Raw genomic sequence first — 13486 nt, 5'->3', positions numbered from 1 at the left:
GTAGACCACACTGCCCTCCAGACACGTCCCCCCTCAGCGTGGGAGACCACACTGCCCTCCAGACACGTCCCCCCTCAGCGTGGGAGACCACACTGCCCTCCAGACACGTCCCCCCTCAGCGTGGGAGACCACACTGCCCTCCAGACACGTCCCCCCTCAGTGTGTGTAGACCACACTGCCCTCCAGACACGTCCCCCCTCAGCGTGGGAGACCACACTGCCCTCCAGACACGTCCCCCCTCAGTGTGTAGACCACACTGCCCTCCAGACACGTCCCCCTCAGTGTGTGTAGACCACACTGCCCTCCAGACACGTCCCCCCTCAGCGTGGGAGACCACACTGCCCTCCAGACACGTCCCCCCTCAGTGTGTAGACCACACTGCCCTCCAGACACGCCCCCCCTCAGCGTGTAGACCACACTGCCCTCCAGACACGTCCCCCCTCAGCGTGGGAGACCACACTGCCCTCCAGACACGTCCCCCCTCAGCGTGGGAGACCACACTGCCCTCCAGACACGTCCCCCTCAGTGTGTGTAGACCACACTGCCCTCCAGACACGTCCCCCCTCAGTGTGTAGACCACACTGCCCTCCAGACACGTCCCCCCTCAGCATGTGAGACCACACTGCCCACCAGACACATCCCCCCTCAGTGTGTAGACCACACTGCCCTCCAGACACGTCCCCCCTCAGTGTGTAGACCACAATGCCCTCCAGACACGTCCCCCCTCAGCGTGTAGACCACACTGCCCTCCAGACACGTCCCCCCTCAGTGTGTAGACCACACTGCCCTCCAGACACGTCCCCTCTCAGCGTGGGAGACCACACTGCCCTCCAGACACGTCCCCCCTCAGTGTGTAGACCACACTGCCCTCCAGACACGCCCCCCCTCAGCGTGTAGACCACACTGCCCTCCAGACACGTCCCCCCTCAGCGTGGGAGACCACACTGCCCTCCAGACACGTCCCCCCTCAGCGTGGGAGACCACACTGCCCTCCAGACACGTCCCCCCTCAGCGTGGGAGACCACACTGCCCTCCAGACACGTCCCCCCTCAGTGTGTGTAGACCACACTGCCCTCCAGACACGTCCCCCCTCAGCGTGGGAGACCACACTGCCCTCCAGACACGTCCCCCCTCAGTGTGTAGACCACACTGCCCTCCAGACACGTCCCCCTCAGTGTGTGTAGACCACACTGCCCTCCAGACACGTCCCCCTCAGCGTGGGAGACCACACTGCCCTCCAGACACGTCCCCCTCAGTGTGTGTAGACCACACTGCCCTCCAGACACGTCCCCCCTCAGTGTGTAGACCACACTGCCCTCCAGACACGTCCCCGGCACTGCCTTCTGATTATTTTGAGCTGTGCTCTCCTGTGCAGAAGAGCTGGAGAATGTGGGGGCCCACCCTAGGCACAATCGCACAACTCTTCCTCTAGAGTTAAAAATGGGGGACACCAGTGTCCTGCTAGGAAGAGGCCTGAAAGAAGCTAGCCGGGGCTGCTCTGCGGTGACAGGCTAGCGGGCTGCCTCAGAAGCAGGAGGAATCACGCTGTGTTGCATCTCCAGGGAGGTCGGCACCAAGCGGCCCACTGTGGGGAGCCCAGGAGCAGATCCCACAGCAGATCCCCTGCCCGGCCCTGGGGTGGCCTGGTGAGCGAGCTGCAGACTTGGCAGCGCCCAGCTCCTCTGAGCCCCAGGCAGCCATGCGAGGACAGCGCTGTCGGGTGTTCTCCCCGGGACTGGTAGTGGTTTCACCTGACGTAGAAGTACGTGTGACAGCGTGGTCTAACTGGGCCAGCAGCTGCAAACTCTGTGGGCAGCCATCTTAATGTAAGTGCTGGAATGCGAGTGGCCTTGGACACTCCCGATTTCACAGAATACCAGCACTCCCTGAGCCAGAGACGTATTTCCTACCGCATCAGCACTTACACACATGTGCAAGTGTGCATCCCTGCAGTGCACACATGCCCGTGCTCACGTGTACACGCCACACGCTGCTGCACATCGCATACTCAGCTACGGCCAGAGCCGGAGCATCTCACAGGGAGGGTGCTGGGAACAGGCTTTGGTGCTCTGTGGGTGCTGCTGCAGTCTGCAGGGGCTGAGTTAGACAGAGGTGAGGAGTGGGCAGCAGGGAAAAGGTGCCCTTGGCCACTCACTCATGAGCTCAGCGTTGAGGAGGTTTCTGCATGAGCCAGGCCCCCTTCTAGAGCTGGGGTTCGTCAGTGAGTAACACAGACCTCTGTGCCTGGTCCTCCAGAGTGGCGCCCGTTCCATTACGAGTGCCCACCCTCTGTGTATCTGTGCGCCCACCCCAGGGCCCTATGATAGCTTTGAGCAGTGGACCTGGAGGGAAGGGATGAAGGCCACCCAGCACAGGTGCCTTCCTCTGCCCCTCTTCCTGGACCCTCCCCGCTCTGCCCCCTGAGCCACCGGGGTCTCTGAGTCATGCCGGGTGGGTGGAGAAGTGCCCTACCCTCACGGGGCTGTGACAGCAGAGGTGACCACAGGGCGCCTCTGGGACTGAGGAGCTCTCCTGGAGCAGGCCCCGCTCACTGTCCTACCGCGCATATTGCTCAGTGGGACACATCACAGGGAGGGGGACACGGGGTGAAGACTGGCGTGTGGGAGCTCGCTGGTGGTGTCGGGAAGAGCGTCCCAGCAGGAGGGTGCTGCAGGAGCATGAGGAGGTGTCAGGGGGACACCCAGGGCAGCGGGGCTGAGAGCAACTCTGGGTGGCCCCTGGAGTCCCTGAACACCAGGCATTAGTTGGCAGAGAGGCGGCAATGAAGGTCCACACCGCCAGAAGGGCCCTTCCTACTCAAGGCCTGTCATGGCCTACACATCAGGTGCCCCTGAAAGATCACGTGTGAGACTTCGCAACAAAGTCCAGAGGTGAGAGGACGGTCCCCAGAGCCTGGCCGGCCAGCCATTACTCCCCCACAGGGGCTAGCTGGGCGGTCACGTGGGCAGGCAGGTGCGCCTGGAGAGGCAGGTCCTTGGAAGGGTACCTCGGGGTACACACTTGGTTCCTGTTGAGCAGAGTGTTCTCTGTGCCACGTTCCCAGACACCTTCGTCCACCACACACTCCACCATGACGGCCACCTCGCCTGGGCCTCGAGGAACGGCGCCAGCTGTCTACAGACGGAGGCATTGGAACCGTGAGCCCCCAAATCAACCTTTTCTCCTCTAAAATTGTCCTTGTCAGGTCCATTGGTCACAGCCGCTGACTAAAACAGCACACTTCTGGGTTGAAGGAGAATTTTACGTGGGTAATGGCAGCGAATTTCTAGTTTGGAAGCTGAGTTCATGTGCCCCGATGTGTTAGACACAATACAATTTGTAAACCAAACGTCAAAAAGATGATTTCTCACCAGGCAGGTTGGCACACGCCTGTAATCCTAGCAGCTTGGGAGGCTGAGGCAGGAGGATCGAGAGTTCAAAACCAGCTTCTGCAAAAGCTCAGTGAGACCCTGTCTCTAGATAAAATACAAAAAAGGGCTCAGTGGTTGAGTGCCCCCGAGTTCAATCCCAGTACCCTGGTCCAAAAAAAGACATTTCTCACGGAAAGTCCTTAGAAACAAAGTTTAAACAAAAGTTCAAAGATTTTTTTTTTTTTTTAATGCCACTTGAAAATTCCTAGGGAAAGTATCTGACTGAGGCAGATAGCATTTTGCAAACATGTCCAGAGCACCACCTCTGGCGTCCAGGCTTTGCAAGGACTCTCCATGGGGAAGGGCACCCACTTCTCCATGCTTGATGTCCCCCTGTAGGGGGTGGCAGGACGGATGGCTGGTGCTGCAGGCTGGGGCAGGACAGGAGGTGGCTCCTCTCGGGTTCTGCCCCCTGGACACTCACAGGAAGGCCGGCAGGACCATGGCACACACTCTGGACGATAGCCTGACTGGGCCACGTCCACCATGTGCAGCTTGCCAGTGGACGCAAGGGGTGAAGTCCAGCCCACGGCACAGGTCACGGGCTGCTGGGTGCTCAGAGGAGCAGGGTAAGCTGCCTGCCCTGCTGGTGAGGCGAGGCTGGATTCAGGAGCAGAAGCAACACTGTCACTTGAAGAGACCAGAGGGTGCGTGAACTTGGTATGAAGCCGTAAGTGGCGCCAAAGTCATTTTAATCCCTTACAAGATTAGAGGCCAGGTCACAAACTCAAGCAGGTCACCCTGACAACCCTGATGAGGGAGAAGAATGCACTGGCATGGGGAACCAGGGACCTGGTCCCCTAAACACCAGCCCAGTGCAGTGTCCTGAGCCAACTGTGCCAGGTTGCCACTGTTAGAAGTGCCCTCCTAAACTTTCATGTGCAAGTGTCTGATTTTTTAATGACAAAATCAAAATCAAAAGAAAAAAACCTTCTCCCCCTGGACACAGCAGAGCCGGCCGGGGGCCGACTCCTGCGCACCCTCCAGCTCGCTCCCTCTGGGTGCCGCCTAAACGGAACAGCCTCACCAGGACACCCCTGGGACCCCAGAGCTCTGTGGAAAGACCAAGGTGGGAGAGACAAGCCCGGCCCCACAGCAGGATAGCGGGAACTGAGAGGAGCCAGGCAGGACAGTCAGGACACTGACCACCCCAGTGAAGCGGTGGGACAGAGGACCAGAACACCAGAGGAAGCAGGGATACAGTCATGTCAGGGGATTGCCCTTTAATCACCAGATAATCTAAACTCTGCCAAGGACTGACTTTGGATTTAATTAAATTAAGTTTTAAAATGAGGATGTACATAAACACGGTGGCACTCTTAAAAACGGGGGTGGGGGTGGTCAGGAGGAAAGACGCCCAGGACTCAGAGGGCACCCACTGTCTGGAGGAGCTTCAGGGCCGGACCCCGGTGCGTGGCCAGTGACAAGTACACCCGCCTCCCAGGGCAGCCAGGGGCCCAGTGTGGAGCGGGGCGCGGGTGCCACCTGGAGGCACTTCCTTGTGGAAGGAGAAGGGTGTTATACGTGCCAAGGAAGTCACGTTGGGGCTGGGGACGCAGCTCAGTCAGTGGAGCCCTTGCCTCGCATCACAAGGCCCTGGGTTCAGGCCCTGGGTTCAGGGCCTTGTTAAGAAATCAAATTTAAGAGTGTGATAAACCCAGGGGGTAGAGGGTGAGTGGAACGAGGAGCCTCCGTCTCACCCAGCGCCCCCCAGGCCTGCTCTTTCAGTTTTAAAAATCTTTTTTCACTGGAAAGCCAAACCTGCCAAAAAACAATGACCCCAGATGACGCTGTGAAGGTCAGCCCCCTCCTTGGCCAGCCTTCCCTGCCCTGGCCTTGTCCTGGAAAAGGTCCCTCCTTCTCTCCCTGTGGCCTCCCCCAAGCCTCAGGGCCTCTTTTTGTCACCTGCTAGGATGCATCTTGCTACTCCGTGTCTTGGTGATCGCTGATCCAGCACTTGAAGAAGATGAATGGAAGTTACGGCTTCCTCCACCTGCTTTGCAGAAAGGGGCTCCTTCCCACCTTCGGCAGCCCGACATGGTGTGCTTCCCACGTGCCCCTCCACATCCTGCTGAGTCTCCTCTCGGCTCAGCCCCGAAAGCCCCCCCCCCCCCCGGAATGCTGCACGGGCCCTGCCAGGTGCTGAAGACCCAGGGGGAGCCCTTGCTGAACCTGCACTAACGTCACCTCAAGGCACATGAGCACCAGGCCGCCACAGTCACGACTCTGTTGAGTCAATGGTGCCACTCATCGGGACACTCTGTGGGCCGGTGACGATGGGATGTGAGCCCTAGACGTGACTGAGCCCATCACAGGCGCGTGAAATACTCATGAGTGGGACAGGAGTCTGGCTGAAAGCTGCATAAATGTCAGCATCCTGCCAAGTGGCCGGCCTGCTCCTCACAGAGCCCTGTGACAATACTCAAGTGCAGGTGGAGACCAGTTTGGTGCAGGCAAAGGCAGGTGCAAGCACATGGAGGTGCGGTCCCTTTACAGGGGGCCTGCGGTGGAGCCAGCCCTCTCCCATCCTTCTCCTGGGACCTGCTGCTCCCTCATGGGACCGTATGGGAGGTCCCTCCAGGGCCAGGAGCACTGGGCATGTCCTCCCGGTCCTTCCTGTAGCAGGGACCTGGGCCTCTGTGCCAGGGACACCCAGCCAGCCTGGCTCAGGAGAGGGCCTGCGTACCTGCGGTCCTGCCCCTGGGCCAGCCAGGCCTGTGGTCAGCGTACCTCACCTTTCAGTGCTCAGACCTGTGCGGCATCGCTGGCCTTGGCTGAGGTTTGTCACAGTAAAGGGCCTTACGCAATGAATCTCTGCATTTACTATGAAACCTCTGTGAGGCCACCGAGTACCACGTGACTCTGCCTCTGATAAAACTCTAAACAGGAAACAAATCTTAGAATTTGTTAAACCAAGCTCGGCATGCTTCAAAAAGCCCGCGTACTGTCCCTGTGAGAAGAGTGGCTCCTGTTCATGAACGCCGCCCGGGGCCCCGCGTCTTGCCTCTGTGTAGGCATCGACCCCCCACTGCTCACAGGCAGCCCCCAGGAGCCCCTCTCACAGTGCAGAAGCCAAGACACAAAAAGACAAGTGAACTGCCAGGCCCAGCAGCTGCAGGGCTGTCCTGTCCGGGGAGGCCCTGCTCCTCCCCGGGGGGCAGCGGGCAGCTCTCAGCCAAGGTGGAGTTGAGCTGCAACACGTCGTCGTGGTCCTTCTGAACTTGACCTGGGTGTCACCCTCGCAGAAACACCTCACTCTTTGCTTGAGCGTCTCCTTAGTGTAAGCTCACCCACGCTCTGGGAGATGCAGAGGGACACAGGGGGACCAACAGGATTCTGAGACGGATGCTCCTCTTGCTCAGCATCACACCCAGCCCTGTCTCCAGGGCTGAGAATGCACAGGGTTCCCAGGCTCTCAGCAGACTGCTGTAGGGACACCTGGCTTAGCCACGTGAACTGCTGCTCGCGGCAGGGAAAGGCGAGGCCTCGTGGACGAGCCCTCCATACCTGTGACACTGGTCATTGAACTTGCTGTGACCAAGGCCAGGAGTGCTCAGCCTTTCAGCTCAAGACTTTCCGACCCGTCCGGGAGGAACCGGTCCCTTCTAAAGGGCAGTGGCGCCCTCTGTTGTTGGCTCCTCTGCATTGTGGGTGTGAGGAGAGCTCCCGAGGGGGTGGTGGGACCCTGCTGCCTTCCGTCCGCATGGTCTTCAATGACAAGGACGGCGTGTGCAGGGTGTGTGGGTGTGTGGTCTCACACAGCTCCGTAAAAGGCCCACTGCAAAATAACCTGGTTCCCCAAAGTTTGGACAGATGTGGTCTCCAGGTCGCTGTGCCCGAGACGTTTCCTTCCTCCTTGTGGAATGAGGCAAACAGAGCTGTCTGAGCAGAACGACAGGCGGATTTGAATCGTGCTGCTATTTGCTCAGCTCTGAGGTGACCTTCAGCAGGACTTTTACCAGGAGACGAAGTCCCCACGACCTGAATGTGCAGCGCTAGGTCGGTGGTCAGCTCCCCCTTCCTTTGCGGAGACGCAGAGGGGCCTGCCTCATTTCAGTTGGGCACTGCGACTCTGAGCACCCCGGTGAGCTGCACATAGCACACCTGTGGGGACGCAGCCTGGCCCGATTCCCTTCGGTCCTCCAGTCCAGCTCTCAGACGGGGACCCTCACACCTGGGAATCCGTTTCCTCTGGGCATTCCCAGAGGTCTTGGGCAGGGGGTGGGGGCTGCCCCGCAGTGGTCTGCTAGCTGAAGGATCGGGGCTTTTTCTTCCTTTTTCCTATCTCTGACCCCATTTTTCTGATGAAACGAAAAAAATTCACCAAGAGCTTAGAGAAGACCGTGGCGTGGTTGCTGATGGCACACGGGCCTGCAGACGTCCCGGAGGCCTGCTTTCCTGCCCCACTTGTGAGCCCCCTGGCAAGGAGAGGCCGTGTGAAGGGGTGGCTGCTGCTCTCAGATCCCGCTCACACTCTCTAACCACACAGCCCAGGTTAGCAGCTATCCGAGCTTCGTTTTTCTTGCCACTCGGCACCTTTAGACGAGTTCCTGTGGCTTCCAGTGAAGACGTAGGAATGGGAGATGACCAAGTTCAAAGGCAGAAGACCAGCAGCTCAGAGCCTCTGGTTGGCACCACTGGGGAGTGTTGAGCAGATCATTGGGGCGAACAAGGCCCCCAGACCCACTGGCTCATGGCCAGGGGAACGGAGGACATCTGAGGCTGCAGGCCCCTGGGCTCCCCTGCACTGAGCCTACAGGGAATCGAGCGCCAGCTGTGCGCGGCAGGGAGGCGGCTCGATGGCCCAGGGCTGTAGCGTGTGACAAGCTGGGCTCTCCACAGTCCTAGGCCCTGGTGTCACAGTCAGCAGGAACAGAGCTGGCTTCTTCTCAGGTACACGCGGACCTGCGTGTGTGGAGAGACCGAGGAGCTGAGCGTCTCTGTGGCTCTCACGCTCAACCCCAGGCAGCACCTGTCCACACTGATGCTGGCAGGGCTCCGGGGGCTGCCGTGAAACAGTGTCAGGACTCACAGGGTCTCCAGGGTCCCAGAAGAGGGTCTGCACAGGGCCCTTTTGAGTGACAACAGCGCACACACACACTTATGTCATGTGCAGGCCTCTCTGTTGATGGCGACAGGATGGCTGCTGTAGTTACACCTAACCCTACAGCCAGTGCTAACAATAGAGATGTGTGTGCTTAACAAGGAACCCCGGGTGGACGTTCGCCCTCCGCACTCCCACGAGGTCTCGGACACGTCTCTTCTGCGTACACTAGTTCCTTGTGCACCTGGAACATGAGTCAAGAGGCACTGAGGAGACTCGCTCTGCGACGTCTCGGGTGGGTTTACTCTGAACATGGCCAACACTTGGCCTCTCCGTCCAACAGAGACCGGGCCTGGCCCTGTGTATTCTGAAGTGCGGGCCACGGTGCCAGGGCACCCACGCTGCTGTCTCTGCCCTCTCCTCTGCCACTCTGCAATGGAAACCCCCTCCCCAAGGGCAGTGCGTGTGCTCAGGAAAGCCCCCCACAGTTCCCGTGACCACGGCAGCAGCAGCAGCAGAGGTCAGCAGGGTTCCACGAAGCGAAGACTCCTCGTCCTCTGAGGGCCTTTCGGTGACGCGGTTTCCACGGAGGCTGAAGACACGGGAAGGCGGCGATGACAGGCCGTACTCAATGTGTGTTTTCTCAGAAGAACACAAGTGCAGAACAGAAGGGACTTGGAAAAAAGTCAGGAACAAGAGAACTGGGGTCGACTGACCTGCCTAAGAGGGAAAAGTAGAGAGACCTTGGCAATAACAGAGGCCAGGCAAGGCACGGCCAGGAGGCACGGGCCCTGAGTGTCTGCCCCATGGGCTGATGCTGCTTTACCCCCAGCAACTGGCTCCCCTTTCCCGTGGTGGCCTGGGAGCCCTGGGATCCAAGCACATGGATGCCGCCTGGTGTCTTCCCCGCAGGAGTAAGTGGGGACAGGAGGAGCCCTGCCCCAGGTCAGCCTCCTGCCTCCCGGGCACCCTGCGGTCCGAGGTAGGTCACCGGGCTTTGGCATCAGGAAGAAAGAAGGGACCCCACCACTTGGACACTCAGCAGATGAAAGCACACTCTTCACTCCTGGGGAGCAGGAAAGAGGGACACCCACACGTCCAGGCAACTGGGGCCCAGTGAGGCGCTACGGAAACGAACGCACCGCGGCCATGGCCGTTTCCCAACCGCCCGCGTCACTGCCGGGGGGCACGCGGGCCGCAGCTCCCCAGGATGGCACTTCCCGTCCTCCGCAGCTGTTTCAGACGGCACCCCTGGGCTTCCTAACGCCCCCGCGCATGAGGATGAGAGAGAGGATGAGAGAGAGAGGAGAAGCCCAGAGGCTCAGGGTCTGTGTGATGACAGGGCCACAGAGGCAAACCCAGACAGGACGAGGTCGCAGGTCACAGTGGTCACTGGGAGATCGGGAGGCCCGCTCTCCGTACCCCTTCTCAGCCCACGACTGTGCCAAGGGGAACAGGCCCAGGGTGGCCCCTGAGAAGGTGCGTGTCCTCCAGTGCCACCTGGAGCCTGCCCAGGCCACGTACGTACCAAACACCTCGTTGTCTTCCGAGGACGCCTGGGCGAGCTCACCAAGATGCCTTCTCTTCCTGGGCTCTCCTCTGTGAGCTTCACCGTCCTGGAAGAGAGCACAACAGAATCCTTCAGCTGAGGAGCGCAGGGCGGGTTCCTCCGTGTTCTTTTTAGTGGATAATTGCGTTCTCACATCTGTCTGCAAGCAGCAAAGGGAGTCCTGCTTCAAGTTCTGCAGAGGATCTTTAATTCTGCCAGATTCTCTGCCTGAGCACGAGTTTCTCTTGGTGCCATTGATTGTCTCCGTACAAGAGCAGCTGAGTACCAGCCTGGATAAAGTGAACCAGCTGGGCCTCATCCCTTCCCCGGGGAGGGTGCCCATGGGGCATGTGACATCCTGGGGCAGGACTGAGTCCTGGAATCTAGACGCTGGCTAACTAGAAGCCAGCTCCTTCTCTGGGGAGAGAAAACAGTGCTAGGTCCAGGGGCACCATGTTCCTGTGGGGCGCGGAGCTTCCCCTGCAGGGAGGTGGGCCGCGCCCCCTGCCTCCCCAGGGGCCGCCTGTCTGCTGTGTCCGGGACCCTGAGGCAGCAGGAGCGTGAGTCTGCTGGAGTGTAGAACGTTCAGGGCACGGTTTCTACACCAGTGTGGGTGGCAGATAGGGCTCTGCTCCCTGTGTTTGTGCCTCGACTGGCTCGACTACTTTCTTGGGTGGTGCTGCACCGGAGCAGGAGCTCAGGCCTGTCACCTCCCGGGAAGGTGCTACCCCTCCTTCAGGGCCTGCCCGCCTGAGCCTCCCAGGGCTGCACTGACTAGGCCCCTCCTGCTGTCTTCCCCTCAGGGCTCACACTGGCCGCTGCCTGACCTCTGCCCTTTGCCTGGGAGGAGGATGGGGTGCTGCATGTCCTGCCCAGGCTGCCCCCTGGCCATGCTGCGCGGCTCCCACCTTCCAGCCGCAGGAAGACCCGGTCCGCCTCCTGGGTGCCCCTCGGCCCCTCATCACCGACACTGCCTGGCCCCTGTGCCTCCTCACAGCGCCCACGGGCGGGGCAGCTTCCGAAGCTAAGGGAGCCAAGGTGAACCTTTCCAGACCCGCCCAGCACCTCCGGGCAGCAACGTGGCCGCCCACCAGCCGCAGAGGCTCCCCAGGTCTCACTCGGACCTCTGCACTTGCTTTGCTCTACTCTTTTCCAGACCAGCCTCTCATCTCCTGAAGCCTCTAGCCCAGGACCCTGAGGTGTGCATGGCTTTGACTACACATTCTTCCCTTCTAGAGAGGGGGAAGGCACCGCCTTGAGTGAGACCTCAGGGTGCACACTCTGGTTGTTTATCAGCTGTGTGACCATGGGTGAGTCTCCTAGCCACTCTGTGCTTCAGGCTTCTCATCAGTGAAAGGAAGGAGGTGTGAATACTGCTCAGCAAGGTCGTAAGGAGGATAAGTTAGTGTTTCAAGGTGGGTAGGACATGCCTGGCCCATGGAAACTGCTGCTGTGTGTTTGCTAAGTGAAATGGAGATTCTAAGGAGAATCCTGAAAGGACTTGGTTGGGTGTCTCCCTGCACCTGGCGCCTGGCAGCGGGCGGCTCTTCCCAGCTACTTCTTTCAAGGCCGGTTTCTCTGCTCTGCTCTCTGACCAGGGAGATCTCGGTGTGCTGCGCCCCGTGGGCCAGGAGAGCAGCAAGTGGCCCCGGGGGGCCTGGAAAGTGGCACCCGGCACAACTTGGAGCTGCTCCTGCAGGGACACGCACTCCATCCACCCTGCCCCGTGGCCCAGCAGGGGACAGAGCTGCCACCCAGAGGCAGGTGCCAGCACTTGGGCTGGAGGGCAGAGTGGGGGCTCGGGCGTCCTGGTCTGCTGTTCTCCTGTGTGCAGTTGGGCTGTGTCTGAAGCCAGTGCTGGTGAACCACCCGAAGGCAGCACACTGCCCGTCTCGGGAACTCCCCGGCCCTGCCCACCCCACACAGAGCCCGTAGCTGGACTGGAACACAACACGACTGACCTGTTCAGACGGGAGAACTCGCCGTGCTCACCTATGGCAGTGGGCACGCTGGGAGAGGAGGGAGGGCTCAGGCCTGGCCTGGATGACTCTCACGTCCTGCTGGAGATCAGGAGGCTCATTTGCAGAGCGCCCTGGCCTGTGGCACCTAACCTGTGGCACCTAACCACGGAGGCACTATGGACTACGGGCCAGGGCGCTCCATTGTCTCCAGGACAAAACACACGTGCAAGTCCCGCCACGGCCTGCTTCCCCAGGGAGCACTTCCTATGTGAGCCACCTCAGTTCTGCCCAAGGTGAACAGAGTCGTTGCACTACCGCTTATTTAGATGCTACCCGGCAAACCGGGCCCCAAGCTCACGAGCATACCTTCATGTGCATACGTCATATGTTCTACCAAACGGAGCAACGGATCTTTCCTTTTTTGTTTTTCAGTTACTATTAATTCCCTTACTCCTGGGCTTTGGGATCTGGCTGGGGGCTTTCCCAATATGTTGCTCTTCCATTTTGGCTGAGCAGAGTGTGGCCCAAGACACTATGCTCCCTACACTCCCTCCAACTCCACAGTTAGCCATGAACTTTCACTCTCACCATAGGTTGAATTATGTCCCTTGAAAGATATGTGCATGTCCTAACCCCTGGTATCTGCCAACATGACCTTATTTGGATATAGGTTCTTTGCAGTTGTCTGGCCCCCAAGTTAAGAGGGGGGTCAGAGTGGATAAGAGTGGGCCCTAAGCCAGCAGTCACTGTCCTTGTGAGAAGGAGACTTGGATGCAGACACGTGGGGGGGGGGTTTCTGTTGTGGCCACAGTAGTGCAGGCAGAGGGCTGCTGCGGTGCAGAGGCTGGGGGAGACCAGCCCTGCCCACAGTGGAGGATAACTCCCGCCAAGTCGCCAGTGTCTCTGCAGGTTTGTTGCAGAAGCCACAGGAAACACAGCCCCCACAGTAGCGCAGACACTGGAGACGCTGACACCAACACGGAAAGACGTGGGGAGAAGAAAGGCTGGCTCTGGTGCCAAGGAATTTCTAGTCTCTGGATCTGCTAGAACCACAACAGGTTCATTTGTCTGTGAGTAGAGCAGGGGAGAGACTTCACTCGGCCTTGACCTCTAGTTTTCAAGGGGCAGCTTCCCAGGAGGTCAGCATGAACCCTATGCCTGATTCAGATGGACTCACAGACTGGCCTCCTCCAGCCTCCGGGAATGTCATGCACTTTCCTCCATCAGGACCGAGTGGGGGCAGCAAAGGAAAATACTGAGCCAGATGTACCACCCAGGCACCAGCCACGACCCTGTGCAAGGACTCTGGTGGGTGCAGGAGGCCTGCTGAGCCTGGCACCCCTTTGTAACGGGAGCATCTTCTAAACCCTGGGCATCCATGCCCTGGTGGTACTCCACCTGCCGCTTGAGATTTTCTATGTAGTAGAGCTATTTATGCACACAGCACAGATGCTCACACACATATGTACACCTGTATTCACATGCACATGGGTACACACAT

The 13486-nt window shown here is 59.4% G+C and overlaps 1 protein-coding gene across 7 annotated transcripts in view; it reads right to left on the bottom strand.

The window, feature by feature from the left end:
* The window catches only part of Mbp (myelin basic protein), a 105213-nt gene that overhangs the window by 53273 nt on the left and 38454 nt on the right, over positions 1–13486 (bottom strand). For all 7 annotated transcript variants that reach the window (XM_071602623.1, XM_027935302.2, XM_027935307.2 and 4 more), the window contains one exon: positions 10004–10091. In XM_071602623.1, the coding sequence (XP_071458724.1) occupies positions 10004–10091 (88 nt within the window). The remainder of the gene's footprint in view (positions 1–10003; positions 10092–13486) is intronic.

This window comes from Marmota flaviventris, chromosome 16 (assembly GCF_047511675.1).
Source record: "Marmota flaviventris isolate mMarFla1 chromosome 16, mMarFla1.hap1, whole genome shotgun sequence".
Taxonomy (NCBI): Eukaryota; Metazoa; Chordata; class Mammalia; order Rodentia; family Sciuridae; genus Marmota; species Marmota flaviventris.
Note: the sequence above shows the minus strand (reverse complement) of the source record. Positions and strands in the feature narration are given on the sequence as shown.